Source organism: Tursiops truncatus, chromosome 1 (genome assembly GCF_011762595.2).
Source record: "Tursiops truncatus isolate mTurTru1 chromosome 1, mTurTru1.mat.Y, whole genome shotgun sequence".
NCBI lineage: Eukaryota > Metazoa > Chordata > Mammalia > Artiodactyla > Delphinidae > Tursiops > Tursiops truncatus.
The window spans coordinates 96,262,308-96,284,651 of record NC_047034.1 but is presented as its reverse complement, the minus strand read 5'-3'; the positions used below and the strand labels follow the sequence as shown (position 1 = coordinate 96,284,651).

Genomic DNA, 22,344 nt, shown 5'->3' with positions numbered 1-22,344 from the left:
CAGTCATTAAATATTCATAATTGACCTTTTTCTCTCTTCAAAAAACTGGGTCATTTGCCACTTTCAGCCTTATGGTGCCTCTTCACTTCACCCAAGATTCCAAGACTACTTGATAATATTTTCCTGTCGTGTCTATAAATTTTTCTGCTCCCTGAAATGAAACCCATTGGAGTCTGAGCAGTTCTGTCTTTAGTGCTTTATATCCTCTTGGGCTTTGATTTCCCTTTAAGCATATTTTTTCTACCCTTTCCAGGATCAAGATTATTCTCCTCAATCAAAAAGAATGGAAGTAAAATAGGAGTGAAGTAGTTCTAGTTTATCTCTGACATGTTGATATTACACTCTGTATCTCAGCAGTAGTCCTTTTGCTCTCAACATAACTTAAATATTGAATATATATATATTTACTTGTACACACGTGCTTTTTGTGTCCTCAGTGTTTTTCACATGCTTCACATCTTGTCAGCCTGTATTTGTACCTTATTTACATATTTGTACATATTTGTACCTATTACAAATGGGTACCACCTGTTTATCTGTATTCTTGGTTTCACGAGCTTTGGGGAAGCTCCCAGTGATATTAAGCTATTTAGTTTGGTTTTGTTTAGTTCTCTTTTCTTTTTACTTGAGATCATTTTTTAATTGGGTATCAACATTTCCATTGGTAAATTGCCCATACTTCATGATCTATCTTCATTCTTAAAATGCTTGCCTCTTTTTCAAGAAATTTTTAAAATAATTTTTCAAGAATTTTTTTCAAGAATTTAAAAAATCTACTTTCATTGAAATGTAGTAAACCTCTAACTATGCTCAGGATTCAACTCTAGGAACATTGTGTTAGCACATCCCTTTCCTTCAAGGTTATCATTATATACATTTCACCAGGAAGTTTTGCATTGTTGATAGTATTTAAATCCAAATAGTAGCTTCTATTATTGTTCTTTTGAGACCTTAAACAGTGAAAATATCAGCAAAGGTAGTCAAGAAGTTACAAGATACTTCTATCAGAATGAATCTGAAACCATTTGCCTAATTGAATTCACAAAGTTCTATTATCAATAATGTCTAATTAATCCCAAAATAAATTTCCATATGGGTTCCCTTCCTCCAATACCTCTTAAATGTAGGTGTTTCATGAAGGCTCTGTCTTTAGCTCTCCTTTACATAAATATGTCTCTTGTCATGCTCTGATGTAGTCTCCTGGCCTCAGCTACCCCTTCCAAAACTCTGGCATCTTTATCTCTAGCTCTGACTTCCCTTCCGATCTAGCTCCATCCAACATTTCAACTACCTGCCAGATTATTCCACCAGGTTGTTCCAAAGACACCTCAACCTTGGTGTGAATCACCATCTTCCCTCCCAAACTCTCTTTCTTCTCCTGAATTTCCTATTTCTATTAGTGATTCTGTTCTCCTCTCAGTTTACCTGGATATAAAAGCCTTATACCCCATTTGACCTCTTCCTCTCCTGCATCCATATGTCATCAGTTGCCAAGTCCTGCTAATTTTAACTCCTTGGTATCTCTGACATCCACACCCTCTGTTACCTCTTGTTCAAGCTCTCTTGATCTTATGTATGAGTTGTAGCCTAACTGATTATCCCTTTCAAGTTGTCCTCCTTCAGTATCTATAAATCAGGCTATTTTAAACTTCTTAAAACATGGTTTTAATTCTATTATTCCTCTCCCTCTGAAAACCTTTCATTGCTCCCTATCTCAATATGTAAATAAATTCTAAACTCCTTTCCCTGCTTTTTAGTATTCTCTATTAAGGATTTATCCTCATCTCATTTTCTTATTTCGTTTCCCTCTACTCTCTGTATGACAACTTGGATTCCGGACTTGCTATTCCAAATAATGTCCCAATTTTCTACAACAGGCCTTTGCTCACAATGAGCTCTAGAGGTGAATGCCCTTCCTCCCCACCCCCAGCCCTCCAGCAACTACCCAACATACTCTATTTGGATGCTACTTGAAAGCCTCTCCTAACCAGATCATCTAGAAACAACCACTCCCTTTCGCCCCTCAACTCTCACAAGACCTCACTTGTGCCTTAGTAATGACATTTATCACTTATTTCTTAGACTATAGTTCCTTGCACAAATGATTTTCCTTCTTAAAGACAATGTAACCTCCTTGGTGAAAGTATCTACTTCTGAATAATTTTCAAACATAGCACAACTCTTAACATCACCTTAGCATAGCATTTATAGAGAAGTTCCTAAGTGTTGAATAAATTAAAAATTATATAACTCAGGATCAATCCTGCCTTCTTGATAGATTCAAGCATTTTAGAATATTAGCTAATCATTAATCAATAATATCTCTAAAATACTCACACTCCTAAGTATTGTGCTTACTTTTATCAAGTACGTGATTGTAGTAATATCAATGAATCATAGATGGTCACAAAAGCTTTATAGTTGTACAATTTTACTAAATTAATTTTGAAAACAATTAAGAGCTAGGCTTTTACAGAACTGGAATCTGTGGGTGTCAGCTGCTAAAATATTCCAAGTCAGACAGCTGAAACTCTAGGCAATTGTTCATTGAACAAAACGTCTTTACTAGTTGAACACTGAAGAAGTAAACAGGACTTCTCTGGTGGTGCAGTGGTTAAGAATCGCCTGCTAATGCAGGGGACATGGGCTCGAGACCTGGTCGGGGAAGATCCCACATGCCGTGGAGCAACTAAGCCCGTGCGCCACAAGCACTGAGCCTGCGCTCTGGAGCCCGTGAGCCACAACTACTGAAGCCTGCGCGCCTAGAGCCTGTGCTTGGCAACAAGAGAAGCCACCACAATGAGAAGCCTGCGCACCACAACGAAGAGTAACTCCTGCTCGCTGCAATTAGAGAAAGCCCGCACATAGCGACGAAGACCCAATGCAGTAAAAAATAAATAAATTTATTTAAAAAAAAAAAGTAAACAGAAATATATGTTATTACGAAGTGAAAGAGTGGCATGGACATATATACACTACCAAATGTAAAATCAGTAGCTAGTGGGAAGCAGCCACTTAGCACAGGGAGATCAGCTCGGTGCTTTGTGACCACCTAGAGGGGTGGGATAGGGAGGGTGCGAGGGAGACGCAAGAGGGAGGAGATATGGGGATATACGTATATGTATAGCTGATTCACTTTGTTATAAAGCAGAAACTAACACACTATTATAGAGCAATTATACTCCAATAAAGATGTTGAAAGAAAAGAAATATATGTTATTCATAATGGTTAACGGTAATAAATATCTGACGTGCTGGATTATGACAAGTGTATATAGAGATGCTCAAGCTTCTGGGAAATTCTGGGAAGCAGATGGTATTTCAATAAAAATCCATTTATTCCATGATAATTGGGAAGGAAGTAGCTGGCTATGATAACTTTTGGTATACTAGCAATAGAACTACATGTAAAACTTATAATTTATTCTGCCATAATGAAACTAAATTGTTGCCATATATTTTTCAGTAATGCTTATAGATCTTTATGAAATTTGGCAAAAGGATAATAACTTGCTGCTGATGAATACCTTATGAGGAAAAGTACTCCTATGTTAAAATAGAGTCATGCCCATAACATTATAAAATTACCTTCTTAACTTCCTAGACTGATATGAGACAGGCATCACATTACCTCTGAGTGACAAAACATTGGTATTCCTTAGCAACCCTTCGATAAGCATTGTGTTGCCAAAACACTTAGACGCCCTGCCTCTACCCACAGCTTTCATTACCTTATCACTAACCTCAGGATGAAACAAACAACCCAAACTGGTTACCGGCAGTGGTGGGGAAGTGTTGCTGGGTTCAGCAGTCACAGTCACACACACATAATGTGATCTTTTCTATGGGCTGTCCACTGAGAGAGATGGGCGGTTGCAGGGAACTAAAAATGTGCTCCTTTCTAATGAGGGGCCCTCCTCCGGCGCTGGTTGTGCTGGCCTCCAGACCTCAGTACTTCCCGATAGACCGGGCAATGGGGAAGGTGTGAGAAGCTAGACTAATTTCCCACTCAGGGAAATGGTATAGTGAATTGGCTAAGAGGCTGAACTCAGATTGCCTGACTTCAAATCCTGGCTCTGCCACTTACTAGTTGTGAGAACCTGGACTGGTTAGTTAATCTCCAGAAACTTCCATTTCCTCTTCTATAAAATGAAAATACTACAATATCTCTTTATTGTCATGACTATTAAGTGTAATATTATTATATCTCTGTTATTATGACTATTAAGTTAAATAGTGCCTGAAAAATACTTACCAAAATGTTTGGCACAATAAGTTTAAAATATTACCAACATTTGCTCGGTAACAGTTTTGAGATATAATGGAGAACTGACTCACAGAGGTCTTCATAGTTTTTATTCCTAATGACCAGGTTTCATCCAAACAAACAAGTGAATCTGAATATCGATGCGTGTTGCCTAGCTCTTTTTTTTTCCAAAAGAGCTGTTTATGAAAGTTAAAACACAATACAGGCAAGGTCATATACACTTCTTACACACAAAGAGAAAAATGACATAAATTTGGACAGCAATGTATTTTCAAATGAATGCTGTTACATTCAACAAATATACCTGAACTTATGCATCAAAAAGGAGATTTACCTTCAAAAGAGTCACATCAGGAAGCCATGCACTTGTTTCAATAATGCTGCCAAATATTTTTGGAACTCTTCCTTCTAAATTACCTCCTGAGCCTGCTTCAAATTCTTTTAGATGTCTTCATTGGAAACAAATGTTTACCTTTGGGAGTTTTCAATTTTGAAAGCAGATTTAAAAACAACTCATAAATAAGATGGAGGATAATGTCACCTCTGGTCAAAAAATAAGGAAATAAGGGCCTTTTTGCATGGCTTGTAAAACATCTCAAACAACTCCAGACAGGGAATCTCTAAAACATTTCAGACCAATGGAACCATTATCAGAATTAGTGTGTTGCTTTCTGTGTGATTAACAGATTACATGTTTATTTACTTAATTGTATTAAACAAATACTTGTAGAGCACTATGTGTCAAGCCCTGTTCTAGGAGCCTTTGCATATATTAGCTAATTTAATGCTCATCTTATGAGGTAGATGCCCTTATTACTTCCATTTTACAGATGAGGTAATGAGGCACAAAGTTAAGGGTTTTGTTCCAGGACACACAGCTAGTTAATGGCAGAGCCAGAAATTGAAACCAGGCTTTCTATATTGTATAGAGGCTATATTTTCTAAAAAGTACAACTTCTGTGTATAGATAGTTATTCTATCTGGGATTTTAAGGTATTGCAAATTTAAACTTGGTGAAAGATACTATACCTCTCCATGAATTTTTTTAATCTCTGCTAGAAGCCCTCTTAGTGTTAACATGCATTATCTGATCCTTCTTTTTTCTCTCTCTCTCTGCCCATAGCAAGGTTTACAGGAGGAAACAGTCTCACTTTCTAGTTTCCTCGTGTTCTATTGCTCTGTAGGCTATCCTGTTTTCCCACATAAGCAGATCTTTTACCCAGCAGTTTCTTCAGCCTTATGCCAGGAACAGTCTCTCTCCTCACAATGTTTCCTCATGCCTATTTCAAAACTCCCTCCTTAAAATTCACATTTTCCATTGCATCTCTAAGGAGCTCAATCTTGTTAGACTTAATGGGGAAGATAGAAAAGATGAGTGAGGAAGGAAAGACATTAAAATATTTTTAAATTCTCTTTGAAAAAGCACCTTATATCATTTTCCATCAGTAAAATGCTTTGAATGTCTCACTTTGCTCTCCTTTGCCTTGAAATAGGAGTTTCCAAAGCAGCTTCATACCAATGCCAAGAGCATACCACTGGTCAGCCATTCGATAATGACAACATCCCCAAGGAAACATACTTAAGCAAATTGAAAAAAAATAGATTATGCTGGAACACTTTTTATTTCAGGATAAAAGAAAAATACAGGAAGAAATCTCACAGAAGCGTTTGAAAATAGAGGAAGAAAAACTAAAGCACCAGCATTTGAAGGTAACTTATGACTTTAATTTCATTTCAATGATTTTGCATTCAAATATTCTAATTGCACTCAAATTTCAGTAGTAAAGATGCTTTAGGAAGGAAAAAAATTCCAACAGTTATACTAACACCCTAATAACCATAAGGGAAGCCAATAAGCTAGTAATATTTGCATATGAGACTAATACCTCCTGGCAAACATGTGGAAAATTGAAAACATGTTTTTATTACTTTTACCCTTTTTTACTGAATTTCCTCACTTTCTTGGGTAACCTTGAGAATTCAGTCTTGATAGTTTGGCCCTGAATACAGTCTTGCTTAACATCCCTTGGGAGTGGATCCAGCTGGGAAGTCCATTTTGAAATCAATGAAAAGCCAGCCCTTACCCAGGGCATGCAAAGCAGACAGTGTCTGGCCTGCTCAAGGATGCTCGTATTCAAAAGCTCAGTGCGATGAATTCAATGTTGTTTGAGTGTGGTTCAAGGTTCTGTTTTATTTTGTTTTGACAGAACATGAGATCATAACCAAAAATAAACCTCCATTTTTAAAATCAGACTTTACATCTTTCATGGGTGTGGTCATTTTGTAATTTAAGCACACTGAGTCTCACATTTTATTATGCAGCTTAGTCATAGGGTGCAACCAAATGACAAACAGGAGCTCCTTGTGAACAGGCCCAAGCAGAAAACTACCTACCTGGCAGGGCTTCTGTCGATAGATGTAATAAATCCCTCAGTGAAACAATGCCGCACACTCGTGGGGTCTACAATCTTTTGGTAAACTTGCCGAATTCAGCTAAGTCCATCTTTCTGATGGATCAAGTAACCACCTCTTGAGAGAAAAAAGACACAGGTTAGGATTCCAATTAGCCTCAGCGCTCTGGATTCTGTTTGCTTCTTTGCTCCTATACAAATTGACATTTCCAATGTTTGATGAATAATTTCAATACGTAGTCAGCCTGCTATCCTTACAGTTTGTCACATTGAATTTACATGAGTAGGAGACATAGCCAAGACATGCCGTGTGTACTCCCAGAAAAATCAATGAAATAACAAATTTTACCAAGTCATTGTGATACAAGTCAAATGAAGTCAAAAGCAAGTCTACAACAATTTTTGAGATAGGCAATTTCTAACTCCAAAATTTCCCTCTCTCTCTCTCTCTCTTTCACACACAAACATACACACACACACACACACACACACAATTTGGATCTCACAGTGAACTAATTACTGCTTCTGAGTAATTGCTATCCTTGCAGAATGAGTAGCCAAACAACATTAGAGTTCACAGTAGAAAAAAAGTTTTATATATCTTCTCTGTTCATTCTAGGAAGTAAGTTTCACACAGGAAAACACACATTCTAACACACTGAGAGGTCCATTTCTGAAGTGACACCTCATTTCAATACTTAACAAAAACAGTCCGAAAAGTAATATATACTGTTCCCTATAGGTTTGCTTTCTGGATCCCAGAAGACCTCTTCTAATCCAATCCAGTCAAAGCATGTATCATGCTTTGGACTGCAGTACACAGTTGTGCAGATGGTATACTGCGTAAAGTTACCTGAGACAGGGGGGTGCTGAAATCCTGCCCATACTCCCTTGGAACAGTGCACTCTGGCACAGGGCTGCTTCTGTCTGGAGGACAAAGTTTCTTTCTCTCTGCACAAAAGTGCTGTCCACCTTCCCAAGCTGTGCACTGACCTGAAGGAGTAGGAGTGAGGAACTGTACCTTTTCCTAATTTGCATATTAATGCCTTAGAGACCAGCGGTAGCCTTGAGAGTTGTAGCCCTTCTGCTTGCAACCTACTGGGAAATTCAAGGTTAAGTAAATAATTAGTACAAGTTAAAGGATGCTTTTTTTTAATTTAAGCATAAGTGTAAGCATTAGTAATTCTTTAATCTGGGGTGGCCAAAAAAAGTTCTGTTAAAGGTGTGGGATTTAACCTGAGTCTTAACTGATAAGTAGAAAACCTTCAGTCAATAAACATTTATTAAGTACCTATTATGTGCAAGGTACTAAGCTGGACATGAAGAATATAAAATAAGTTTGATCTGTGCCCTTAAATGGTAACTGACACATAAACTCATAATGACATTTATACTGTGATGAACACTATATTCAAGGCATCAACTGCAAAGGGAACATAGAGGAGAGAATGGCTGTTTCAGTAAGTACATTCTTCCAAGTTCTGCAGAAAATGGTTGGCTATTCCAACAGCAACTAGGCACAATTCCAAAATAGGGTTCAAAAATGTGCAGAAGTGTTCTAAAAATTGATTCCAAAATATCTTCACCAAGTCAAAAAAGCTCTGTTGGCTTCTGCAATTACCAGCCTTTCTTTTTATTTTCTTCTTCATCCATTTGTCTCCATTCCAGTGACTATCCTCACCACTTTCCCGATTGCAAATTATTTCATTACATGTCAATGACTCACTTTGAACAACACAAATGTAAATATTTACAAAGTGCTCCTTCTGTGTGAGCAGTACACACACTTCAAAATAGTTGTGGTAACTCACTCTAATATCCTTTAGCTCTGGAACCTGACATTCATACCAATGACATCCTGGAAAGGGAGTTTCCACGGCCATTAACAGCATTCTCACATTCAAACATTCTGAGACTTGTCCACTCTTGATCTTTTTGCCTAGTACTCAACCTAGAAAACTTTTCTGGAAGTCCATTTAAATCATGGTATGAAAAACTAATTTATTCTTAATGTCTCCTGTAACTGCTGTGCAGAATATAGAAGTGTTTCAAGAAAACCTTTCCCTAAAAGACTGCCAAAAGATCTACTACCTGTGTATCACTTATATTTTTATTTAGTTACTATGGCTTTTGATTCTGAATGTCATTGTTGTGAAATAGATTTTATTCTATTCCTCAATCTCATAGACTAAAGCATAAGTCTAAACTGTGACATAAAAGCAAAATAACTGTCTTGTGGTTACCACAATATGTGATTATACCATATCATTCTGATTGTACATCTAAATTATATATTTTATATTTAGAGGCAAAAAGTTCTCTGCCAGAGTTAAATGACAATTCCTGAACTATGAACAAAGCTTATAAGGCTAAAATTAAAATTATTCTTAGTCCTAACCAGACTAAGAACCAAGAATGAAGCCCCAAGATAACATAATTATGTCACAGGAGCCATTCTCCACCCTCTACAACTCAGCATCATAAGACCATCCCATCTGAGTGTTTCTTACAGTGATATGGATGTAATTGACTGAAACTATCCTTGCAGGTGGTTTGTAAGAACTGTAATTTACTTTGATGGATGTCATCTATATTATTTACTGTGCATTAGCTATCATCATATTCCATCAAATAAAAATAAACTAAAATCAAGGTAAATTCTTAAATGCTGATATATTGAGATTTTCTTGGCATATTATCAGGAAATAAATCTTGACCTTTATTAATAATATTTACTGTGTCTGTGGGAACACATTTTTACAAACAACTGAACAGCTATAATTAAGGGAAAAGATAACATTGTGGGAAGGAATCTGGCTACAAACTGGAATAATACAAACTGCTTTTATGGGGTGTGTTGTCCACATGAAATTTCTTGAAACTCTGAAAAAAACCAACACAAATATGATGATCTGGGTTGAGATAATTACTGACTTAATCTAGTGGTTTTCAAACTGTGTCCCATGCATCTGTAGGCTTCTAGGCCCCCTAATTGCTTCAACTAGAGCAGGCCACATTTCATCTATTCTACAAGTTATAATTCCAAATAACATTTATTTGTAATCAGTGTAATATTTTTAATGATTTGAAAAAAAATTGCCTTAGTTAAAATAAACTTCCTTTGGTAATTATCTAGCCCAATCAACCTTATTTAAATTTATTTTAAATTCAGAGGTATTTACATTCCAGTTGTATTAATTCTGTTTTAAAAAACAAGCATGTTTTTTAAAAAAGACAAATATTCCTCTTACTTGCTTTCATTCTAATCATGGTGTTAGAGAGAGAAGTGTCAAAAAAATAAGGAAAATTCCCATTCTTCTCTTCTCACCATTTTAGAAACAGTAAATTCCCAGGGAATAGTTATTGAACAAATAATTTACAAAGGTAGATAGATATATAGTGACAGTACTTTTCTTCAGGAAGAAAAGAAGAAACTCAAACACTTTGAAAATAATATCTAACAGTTTTCCCTTGAGACACAGACAGGATGCTAGCTAAAGCCCCCTGAAGTTTACAGGTCTTCTTCATTTGCTTTGTCTTCTTAGGCTCAAGTCCAGGAATGTAATTATTTCATGCAAATTCGAGGGCATTTTTTTTCCACCTGATGAAACATAAATCTTTTTTGTTTTATTAAAGTTGACAAAAATTCAACTCACAAATATTTAGACAGATCGGTGAATTTTATGTATCATATGATTGGGATGAGTAGGGAGCTGAACGTAAAGGATATCTAGAACCAAGGAGGCTCTCAGAAGAAAGAAGGGGTACTGGGTAGGCAAAACAATAAATGTCAACCACAGAGACTAAGACTGTCATTGAATTAGTTTAAGATACAATAGCAATCTCTTGTTTTGCCCACCATTCCAATTAATCCCACAAAAGATTTTATTTTTTTTTGGAGGGGTCACTATGTACTGTCACTGGGATGAATAGCAAATGGCTTCAAGGAGCTTGTTACTTTGACACAGATATACACCCATCAACCCAACAAATCATAGTAAGGCATCATCATGATGAGGTCCCTACATGACTGTTAAAAATACAGTAAATATACAGTATAGGTAAACATACACTGCTGTGTGATTCTGAAGAAGGAGAGTTCCCTGGGGGTGAAGTGAGGCTGGGGGTGGGGTGGGGGAAGATGCAGAGGTAGGACAGGGATCTTCATAGAGAAGGAGGACCTGAACTAGACCTTAGGATATACATAGGATTCAGATACATAAACCCTGGCTTTAGAAAGGGGTCAAGAAGGGTGCAAAGTAGGAAACTATCAGATTTATTCAGGCAAGACAGTGAGAGAAAACAATTTCTCTTTAATATTTCCACCATTGAAATTAATAAGATTTGAAAGCATTCAGATTTTGGAATTTTCGATTGATATAAGAACATATATTTATGTTTTCTGATATCAGAAAAAGGCCTTGAGGGAGAAATGGCTTCTAGATGGAATCAGCAGTGGAAAAGAACAGGAAGAGATGAAGAAACAAAATCAACAAGACCAGCACCAGATCCAGGTTCTAGAACAAAGTATCCTCAGGTATGGCCCTCTCTGAGATACTCCACAACTACCTTTATTTTGACTTTGTCCTATGTTAAATGTATAAAGGCCATTCTCCTTTTTAGGGGCACAATCAGATCTTCCATTTGGATTTCTAAGACTAAGAAAACACACCAGAAAGCAACAACAGAAATTTTGCTGTAAAGGTCCCCAAAACATAGCAACACGAGACTCATTTTTAAAATACATATGGGTGGGGCTTCCCTGGTGGCGCAGTGGTTGAGAGTCCGCCTGCCAATGCAGGGGACACGGGTTCGTGCCCCAGTCCGGGAAGATCCGACATGCCGCGGAGCGGCTGGGCCCATGGGCCATGGCCGCTGAGCCTGCGCGTCCGGAGCCTGTGCTCCGCAACGGGAGAGGCCACAACAGTGAGAGGCCCGCGTATCGCAAAAAAAATAAAATAAAAAATAAAATAAAATAAAATACGTATGGGTGACTTACCCATAGCTCTCTGAGCCCATTTCCTCATCTACAAAATGGTAGTAACAATATCTATCTTTCAGAGTTGTTGAACAGATTAATAAATGCATGTACTAAACTACTAGCACCTACCTGGCATTTGGCAAGAGAGCAAAAGCAGTTCTTCACTGCCTCAACCCCCTCTCTCATCTTAGGACAGGTGACAGTTATAAGAGTGTGTGCATACTCTCCCCCCATCACACCTCTTCCCAGGCCCTCCTTAGCCTCAGCCATGATATTTTGGAAGAGAAGACACTGTAGGACTACTTCACTAACATTTTCTCTCTTCTACTTCTCTGATTGGTCACAGGGGTTGACTTCACTTCTCAGTGTCCTTTCCTGACCATCAAACACAATTAGTACAGACTCAGCAACTTTGGATATAGCAAGTAAAGTTTTTTAATTGCCTTGGCTTAAAATGAGGTGCTGGACCTGAAAAAAATTGGAAAGCTCAAATACAAGATAGGATTATTAATATTATCACAAAGTATAGATAGCACAGAAGAAAAAGGTGTGAGAAATGTCAGCATCATTTTCTAGCCCACACATGGAAAAAAGATGGAATTTTTTGTGGTATGATAATGACAATAATTTAAAGCCTACACATCTTTGAAACATAGGTAACTTTCAAAGCCTCACTCACTGCAAATTTGTTATCTTTTGTGAAGACCATAGGAAAGACCGGGAAGATAAAAATGTCCAATAGCTGTGCTATGACCACATTTTGTCCATACTCACGACACTATGTAAACAGATTGCATTAGGCCTTAAATTGACAACATGGAAAAAGAAAAACAACTTTCTTTTTGCAACTGATTTTTATTTTACTAGCTTAATTTCATACACTTGTATATTTAATAGCTAAAATCATTGACTGCTCATTCTTATTTAGATGTTTTTAAATTAACCATTCTTTTAAAGTTATATTTTATAACTGAAATGTTTATATTTATAAACTCCTCAGTTGTTTGTTCAAAGATATGTACTGCTGCTGAATGGAAGATAGTAAATACTTTTTAAATAACTCAATAAATCAACTCTACAGTTTGGAAAACTTGATTATTCGTAAGGCATCCCTTAGCAAAAGCTTCCTAACAAAGTCTGGTTTAGCTGAAGATTGCTTTCCTCACCCTTCCACACACAATCCTTATCTCTCAAGGAGCTCTGAATTTAATCCCTGTAAACCCTTGCCCTGCACAGACACCTCCTTTCTTCCCCCTCAGAGCCCCTTCTTTGGAGTCTTTCCACATACTGAACACCTACAACTTTCTCTGCATCTGATGATAAATGAAGTAGTTACATATACTCAAAGTCCATTAACGAGTTTGGGCTGCTTTCTGAGTAATCCAAGAGAATTTACTAGGACTATACTGATGCCTTTCAGGCCTTGCCTGAATGCTCTGAGAATCACATAAGCTTCTAGGAGTTTTGGTAGTGGCTTGCCTAGTTAGGGCTCCTATGTGAGGAAAGAGAGAGAAAAAGAGGGAGGGAGGGAGGGAGGAAGGAAGGGACAAAGGGAGGAAGAAAGAAGAACAAAAACAAGGAAGAGGAGGAAACCTATTTGCTGAGCCATATTATGCACCAGGCACTTTGCATATATCATCCCATTGAATCTCCATAACCCTATAAGGCAGGTGTTATGATCTTCACTTTTTGCAGAGAGATTAAAGAATTCGCACTGTTAGGAAGTGGCAGATCAGAGACTACTTAATCTGACTATCCAATGCTGCCTATAAAATAATGGCACACAGCAACCTCTGTGGACTGAAAATTCATTACCTTGTAAGAAGTCTTTGAAGCATGTTCTGTCCCTTGGTTCTGCTTTCTCCAAACAGCCTTTACCACAATCAGGATCTTCTTCCACGTCCAATTAATGTCTTTGTTAAACTATCAATTAAATGTCTATTCATTACCCAATTTCTGGCATCTCACTGCGACTTTATTTTAGATCTTTAGGATGTCATTAACCCATCAGTGCTCCTTTATTAACACCAAACAATTTTAATCCCCAAATATAAATAATAATAACAGTAATGGTTCATTTTTAAATGGCCTTGTGCAATTTACAAAGCAGTTGCACTTCCATTAAGTCATTGATTACTCACAGCAACCCTAGAAAGAAAGCATCAACACCTCCATTTCATAGATGAAGAAATACGCTCAAAGAGGATAAGGGACTTCACTAAGATCACAGAGCCAGTAAAGGATAGATTTGGGTCTCAAAGTGAGTCAAATTCAGTGCTCTCCAGCTGTAAATAGAGAGCTATAGGTGTCAATGCTCTGGAAGTAGTAAAATACCTGACACCTAACAGCAAACTGCATGGTTTAAGGAGTAGTCCTAAAAAGATGTATTTGCAAAGAGCTAGTAAAGAATTTGCACCATCATGACCCATAAAGGCATATTTATCTCAAAAATGTGCAGGGAACAGAACATTCTAAAGCAACATACGGAGACAAAAAATAACAGTGCATTGTCAGTATTAAGCAGCCTCCACTACTGCCTAGCATTATAGAAATCACGTTGCCAAAGCAGCTTTACCTGATAACTGAACATTTTTTCCTCAGATATTTCTAAAGCTGCTAAATAATCAGGTACATGTTTTAAAATTCATTCTTTTTCAGAAACAACTACCCACAGTGCTTAAGAAGCTTTTATTACCAGCTAAATACAGTGCATTTTCCCGTAAGCTCTGAATGGCAACCAAGCCAACGGATGAGGTTTGAAGTAGGCAGAGCCATCCTCCTTCCCTAAGCAGAGAAAGTATCCCAATCCCTGAATGTGATTTATCACCCTACTTAGGTGCCTGCTCAAGGGTAACATTTGCCATCTGCAAGGCCTCTCAGCTACAGGATAAGATTTTAATAGGCACATCAGAATAGAAATGTTGCTATTACCTCAGAGTCTGTAGCAAGGCCAGACTGCCCATGAAGTTTGCATTCCTTTTACTTCCACGGTTTCATGAGATGAACTGAAAGAGCATGGTCTTTGTCATTCAAATCCCTGTTCTGCGGACCACAGTTCATAAGCCTAGCCATGTTCTTTCATCTCTTTGGGCCTCAACTTCCTTGTCTGTAATAGTGGACCATCATAAGCCACTTCACGGGACTGGGATGAGTGAAACAACTTCATGAGTGCCTGACACATGGTAGGTGTTCAGAAAACATTAGATATTATTTCTTATAAGGAGTCAAAAATAATTAAAAGAAGGACACTGCCTAGAGCTTTATCTGGAGATTTTCATCTTTTGGCTAAGAACTCTCATTTCTTTATGCTAGTACAAAGAATCTTTTTCTTTGAGTAATCTTAGGTTATCCCCCAACTAAGATTCTTTCCATATGGAAAATAATTGATGGATTTTCTTTATGGTTTGAAGACTAAAATGTTAATAATATCAGTTAATTTTTACAGAGCATTTGTTGTAGACCCTCAGGCACTGTACTAAGCACTTCATATATATTATTTCGTGAATTCTCACAACCATCTTATGAGGGAGATAACATTTAACAGGTGAGAAAACTGACATTTATAGAGGCTAATTTGCCCCATGTCATACAGCTAAAAAATTAAGAGCCAGAATTTAAAATAGAATTAAAACTCCTAATCATAAAAATAAATTGTGTCTTGGATCCATAGCAAAATTTTACAAAAGTTAAATCCTACAAAAGCTATGCTCTACAGCATTTTTAATTTCCAATCCATGCTATCATTTCACTTTTATATGCATCATTTTATAGAGACATTCATGTGACTCTTTATCATATTAAAAGCACTCAGAGTTTCCCTGACTCACACATAACCTTTAAGTAAAGTATGTCTTCATATTTATCCTCTCATTTTTCCTTTCAAAGAGAGGCAACATTTCAGAAACTAAGTGGGTTTCCATAGTTCTTGTTTCTGAGTCACACGTTAGCTCTGGAACAATATTAGTGAGCACTTTGACTTGTGCCCTGATTAATACCTTAGGAGAAAACATTCCCAGGGGGAAAACTCTATTGAACATCTTCTGAATCACTTTGCTCAAATTAGAGTTTCAATTTGCCTCCCAAATGAGGCCTGCTCTTAGTGTGACCACTGAACCCTTTACTTCCTGATTGTAGGCACAGGTGCAAATCCAGCACTGACTTCTCAATCCAAATATTAATGTGCACAGATTTATAGGCTGAATTAGAAATCCTGTTCTATCACTTCTGCTGCTTTCCTCCATCCAATACCTACCCTCAAAAGACACCCCAAGCACCCTAAGAAGTGTCCAAGGGAGCTATGTCATTCACTTGCTAGGTTCCTCTTTGCTATCTAGCTACCCTGCAGTTCTCCATGACTCCCTCTGCCAAACTGCCTTGCATCAAGCTCCCTTCCACATACTTGCTACTTTTTGTACTGTGTCCAAAGACCTCTGACTTCAATTGGAGTACACAGAGTGCCTGAAAGAAATGTCATAAGCTTAAAATGCAAAAGGTTAACTGCCAAGGAGACTGATGCAAATATACTGCATTTCCTTTGAGAAGGATTATCTACTTGTGATTAAATGTTCCCTAGTAACATTTAATATTCCAAAGTACCCTTCTGACCATCTGCCTTTCTTTAATGCACTTTCATTTGTCTCCAAATAGGCAGAAACTGCCTTCCATGTATCGTACTCAGGGGAAGGTGCATGTGAAGCTTGGATTTCTATGTGATTGAATGTCATGAGAAAAGCTGGATAGTGGGCTGTTATAGCAGCTATAGCTGACTCACATCACTTAAGGGAAATCCCTCCACAAGTGGAGATGGACAACTAGAAAATGCACTCTGCTCAACAGCACGTAGAGCAATAAACTACTCAGTTAACTCAAAAGATAGCAGGCAAGATTCAATTTCAAAAAGGAACCCAAAGTACTGCTATAGAAATATAAAGGTTAAATGACTTTGTCGCTGGTTATGGTTTATCAAAGTTTAGCTCATTATTATTTCTATCCAAGTTTAACCACTACCTAATGTTCTTATCTACCTGTACAAACCAATTGTACCTTAGTGAAAATAATGTCTCATCAAACACAGTGGCACATGCTGCATGGAAAATACCACAGGCTAAATATTTCTGTTTTCCTGCTCTGACCCAACCAGCCACATCTAACATCACATTGCACGGAGATAGACAAGCTGCTCTTCTGTGACAACATAAGAGAAGATAAAGGGGGAAAAGGCAAAAAGGGAGGAAAAAACCCCACCATTTGTTTCTTCTTAAATTTGCTGTTGCCTAGAAACACACAAGAAATCATTCTGAGGCAATTATCTGAGTCAAAATCATTCCAAGCATGTTTTTCACTGCCAGTATTTGACTAACTGGTTTACCAGATTTGTAAGAGTTCATCTGTGGTTATTTTTAATTTCCCAGATATTCTGATTATTTTTAATTCAGGAGCTTTTTTAATTTAACAAAAAGAGCTAAGTTAACCAAATTTCCAGCATAAGGAAAGGGGGAAAATTTATCTCCCCCCACAAAAAAATACAATTCCTAGCACATAGTAGGAATATCTATGACTACATAGCTTAATAAATGAATGAATGATGGATGGATGAATGGACTTGAAAATACCACATATTTAAGGAGACCAGATGAAGATCAGACAGTGATTTGAATGTTAGTAAACTACAAAGGAATATCTTGAAATTTTTTAAAAAATAAAAAACAAACACCCAACTCTCTTGAGTCAAGGGCAAAGTTACGTGGCTATAGTGCCCCTGGTTTTTGAGGCAATTGTTGATAGCATGTTTTATCACCTCATCATTTTACTTTCTCACTTTCCCCCTTCTTCATATGCTCTTTTATTTCCTTATCCCTGCCTTCCAGCATTCTCTCTTGCTCATACCTGCCAATCTCGTTTATATGTTAGTAGAAATAAGGATTAAATGGTTACCTAGAATAAACACTCCCCCACCACAATGGTAAGCTGAGAGGTAGATTAGAATAACCTGAGAGTCCTCTCCTCACCCGACTGCAATTCAGTAACAACAGCTATCCTTTACAGAGTACATATTATGTACTAAGCATTATTTTGAGAATGACAGTTCTCTGAAGGAAGTCTAATTAGCCTTGTTTTACACATACAGACACTAAAGCACAGAAAGCTATGAATCTTTTAACAACTGACCTGTAAGTCACACACAGATCTTTCTGATTCCAGACCCTTTCCATCATGCTTCACCCTGCTTATTCTGGATTCATTTCAATGAACATTTATTAAGAACCTGCCACATATAAGTCTTTGTTCTTCTAGAGGAGATTTAAGAATCATAAACTCCTCAAAGCAAATTTTTATTTGTTTACCTCTCTTTACACCCTTTAACTTTTCAATGTACTTTTACATTAAATATCTCATTCAATACAATATTCGGTAACTTGAAACACAAGTTTAAGGCAGTTAACAGGGATGTCATAGATCTTTGGCTGTATTGGCATGAGTAGAGAAGGAAAAAAGGAACAACTGAACAATCCAGAAAGTGGAAGGAGAGTTCGTTTCAGTGATCCATCTTCCAGGTGGCGGTCATGTTCAAAAGCAGAGACTCATCGTGTTAGAGAAAGGGTCTGTGCTGCCATAGGGCCTAGGCTTCCCCATTCCCCAGGAGAGTCCCCAGACACTAAATTTATAGCTCAGAAAACTTCCACACCACCCCCTTGCAATGCAACTTTTGTCTGACATAAAACAAATGTCACTTAGTTCATTTAGACCACCCCAGGCTAACTGGTCTTTGTTGGTTATTCTGTGTTATACTGAGGTTGGAATTTACATTTTTGGTGTTCAAATAATAAGAGTCCTGTTCGTGGCATCAAATATGAACAATTAACACTAGGCGCAAAGTCATAATGAAGTGGATAGAAAGTAGAAAATATAGTGGCTGCTCTATAATAGTGTCAGAGATAAATGTTAAGGGTTACAAGACACTAAGCCAGTAATTATTGCTGAATGGAGAGAGTCACTGGCTGTATACATCACTGAACATGTTTTGTCATTTCATAATATGGTTACAAGTAGTATATTCACTAAAATTAGTTTTCCCCTACAGCTTATTTTTTTTTAAGAAAAAAAAGCTTTCCAAAATCATGGATAAGCATATCTGCAGTTAACTTGTCACGACCTGGCTACAACAGTATTTGAAGGTCACTGGCAGAACATCTGAGAAGCCCATAACTAACCAATTTGCCATATCACACCAACCTCCCGGGTGTACTTCTATTTGTGTTCGTTTGAAAATCACATGTGTAACTCGCACATAAAAATAGCTTATTCTCTGAAAACCGGTTTGGATTCTTGTTTTTCATGGCAAATGCATACATTAATTTACAAAATATTATTCTGAATGAGAGGGTTTGGTTTTCTACTATATCACTCTCTTGAATGCCTACCAGGCAGTTTCAAATCGTGATAGTATTGTCTGCCCAAAAGATAATTGTTAATATTTACAGTTATATTAGGAGACGAGATTCACCCCTGTAAAATCTGCTCACATGTAACTATAAATTATTCAGCTTTTCTAAACATCTGCTCTGTTCCCAATTATCAGAGCAAACTGACACTTGTTTCAATGTCACTGTTGGGCCAGCTCTCTGCTTCTAGTTATCTTGAAGCTACTGTGCTGTATTGCTTGTCCTGTTCTTCAGTGCTCAGGGTTAGAGGCGGTAGATCTGACTCGGGGCAAACAGCGTTTGCTGTATGCCAAATGCCCTTTAATTCTCTGGCAGGCTTACCCGTGGCATGTGATTGTTTGCACTTGTGGGTTAGAGCTTTCTTATTATACATGCTCTTCGGCAAGGGCCGATTGAAAGGCAATTCTTGTCCTATGTCCACGCATAGGAGCATTCTTCATCTTTTTTGATATACTTTTATTTCAGTTTGGTGAAAAAATGTGCCTGACATGTAGTAGGTGCTTAATAAAAGTCTGTTAAATGTTTGATGAAAGTTATTGGACCCCAACTTTAAAAATAAAACAAAACAGCCTACTTCCTACCTGATTACATACTCCCAATTTTATTTGGAAAATATAGTTTGACATTCCCATTGGCCACATTATCTGTAAAGATAAAATATCTATAACCTCTGACCCATTAGTAATAATGTATCTGCCCATTACATGTGATCAACACACAACAGTCAAGAATACCTGATTAAAGTCATCAACTATGTGTATTCAATAGTATCCATTGCAATTTCAGAGCAAATTTTTTAGATGAGTTATGATTAAAAAATAAAATGACTCCCTTTTTTCATTGCAAACTTTAGCCATTCAATATTAACTAGCTTATGTCAACACAAACCATGTCAGATTTGATATATCATTTAGAAACATGTAAATTCTTTAACCACTTGGAGCAAAGACTGATTTATTATTCTATTGCTACTGGTGAACTACCTGAAATGCAAGATACTAATGATTAATTCTGCAAATCAACAAAAAAAATTATGAAAAAATTTCATAAAATTTGTCACACCAAGACTCATCCTCCAGAAGGTTATACAATAATTAACATACTGGTTTTTTTGCTTTAAAAGCCTCCAGAAGAACAGTGGCTTAAACAGGATTAGAAAGGTTCATTTTCCTCCTACACATAACAATCCTAGCTGGGAGAAATTCAAGGGAGGGGAGCGGCAACATTACATGAGATGATCAAGAGAGCCTGTTTCTTTCTGTGTTATTGCTTTGCTACCCCCTAAGGGATGCCCTTGGTTGTAAGGTTAAAGGCAGCTGACCATCACCACATCTGCATTTCAGCTTAGGAAGGGGAAGATAAATGGAGGGCAAAGAGCTCTAGTTTAAGGATATGACCTGAAAATTGCAGAGGTCACGCTTGCTAATACGCTATTGGCCAGAATTTAGTCACATGACATCATTTCAATGCAAATAAGACTGGGAAACGTAGTCTGTAGGAGGGCAGCAGGGAGACACATAAAACTCAGGGAGTTCTATTACTAAAAAGAACAGGAGAAATGGATTTGGGGAGAAATCAGGTTGTCAAAGCAAACTAGCATATTCTTTCTTTAATTAAATAGACATTGTTTATTAAATTGCATTTATTAAATAGACACTATCCCCATAAATGTTATGAAAATTCTAATAATGCTGGAGCACTGCTTTTTCTGTTCTGTCTAGAACGGTATTTTCAAGGACAGGTGTGTTTCTTTTTTTTTTTGGAGTGGAGCACATTTTATTTTATTTTATTTTTGGGGGGGTGTTATACATGTTTATTATCTTTTCTTTTAACCTCTTTATTGGAGTATAATTGCTCCACAATGGTGTGCCAGTTTCTGCTTTATAACAAAGTGAATCAGTGATTCATACACATATATCCCCACATCTCCTCCCTCCTGAGTCTCGCTCCCATCCTCCCCATCCCACCCCTCTAGGTGACAGGTGTGTTTCTGACGCTATATTAGCACCATGCTTGCTCTAAAATCATTGCTTTCAAGGTTGAAGATCAAATCCAAAAATGGACCCGGTAGGTTTTCTCTTTCACTGGAGTTGTCAGAGAGGGCCCTCCTCTCCCTAGAAAACTGAGGAAGAGTAAAGGAGTAACTAATCATTATTTAGGAATTCCTCTATGTCAAGCCCTGTGCTAGAGACTTGCAAACATTATCTCATTTACCTCCTCAAAACAACCCTTTGTGAATATTATTCCTTAAATGAGAAAACTGAAGCTTGGAGGGGGTCAATAATTATGCCAAGTGAGTTAGCTTTGATATGAGCTTACTTTCTGTTTCCATGGGTAGAGCTGGGGAAAAAAAGTGGACCTCCCCCCACCAAAAAAAAAACCCTCACGAAACATAGGTAAACCACCAGTCACCTCCTGTTCTCCCAAGATTCAGTGGGGAAGAAAAGAAAGAATCTCTGGCCCAAGGGAAGAGTCAGGGATTACAACTGCTTACAACTCCACGTTGAATTCAACACCCTGTTGGAGGCAAACATATCTGAGAGCCTGTAAGTCCCAAAAAAGAAACTGGGTCCTTCTTTGTCTAGCCTGAGGTGGGCTTGGAGAGATGGTCCTAGCACGTCCATCAACTGGTCTCAGAGGTACATCAATAGTGGCACAGCCTGGGTCTAAGAACTGCTGACTCAGGCCATCCCAGAGAAGTGGCCATTTGGCGCCCTCTCTATGTAGTCCTGGCTTTTAATAAGAGAGCTTGAGTTACCAAGACATAAGTATTAATTCATCAGTCCTTTCAAAGTATATAGCTAAAGCCAGTCATAAATTTAATTTCAAACATAGCATTGGTGGTTACATTCAAATTGTGGAGTTGTAATCAAATTGTATAACCAGCTTTATATTTAAGACCTAAAGCTTCCATTATTTTGAACAATAATCTTGTGTCCAAGCAAAGAAAATCTCTCTATAAAGTAGCACTAGGTTGGAAAACCTCAGACTCTTTGAAAAAGACTATTCTAAGAACTCCTACCAAAAACCAGACTCAAGCAGCCAAAGAGAAAAATGACAAAGCCTGGACTTTAATCCTGGTCGTACTGACTAGACCACTAAGCAGAAAAGTTCTCTGCACAACAAAATCACTCCAATGAAGACCAGGAGAGAAATATTAGCTTTACAGGTAATGAGTCAGCACTGTTACATTGTGGTAGACCCCAGCTAGCATTTCAATCTTCACTTTATTATCACAGAAAG

At 37.5% G+C, this 22,344-nt stretch overlaps 1 protein-coding gene across 1 annotated transcript in view; it reads left to right on the top strand.

Moving 5' to 3' along the window:
• Positions 1-22,344, top strand: part of PALMD (palmdelphin) — a 56,225-nt gene that overhangs the window by 19,843 nt on the left and 14,038 nt on the right. Inside the window, exons 3-4 of the mRNA XM_019919758.3 lie at positions 5,897-5,977; positions 11,091-11,215. Of these exons, the coding sequence (XP_019775317.1) occupies positions 5,897-5,977; positions 11,091-11,215 (206 nt within the window). The remainder of the gene's footprint in view (positions 1-5,896; positions 5,978-11,090; positions 11,216-22,344) is intronic.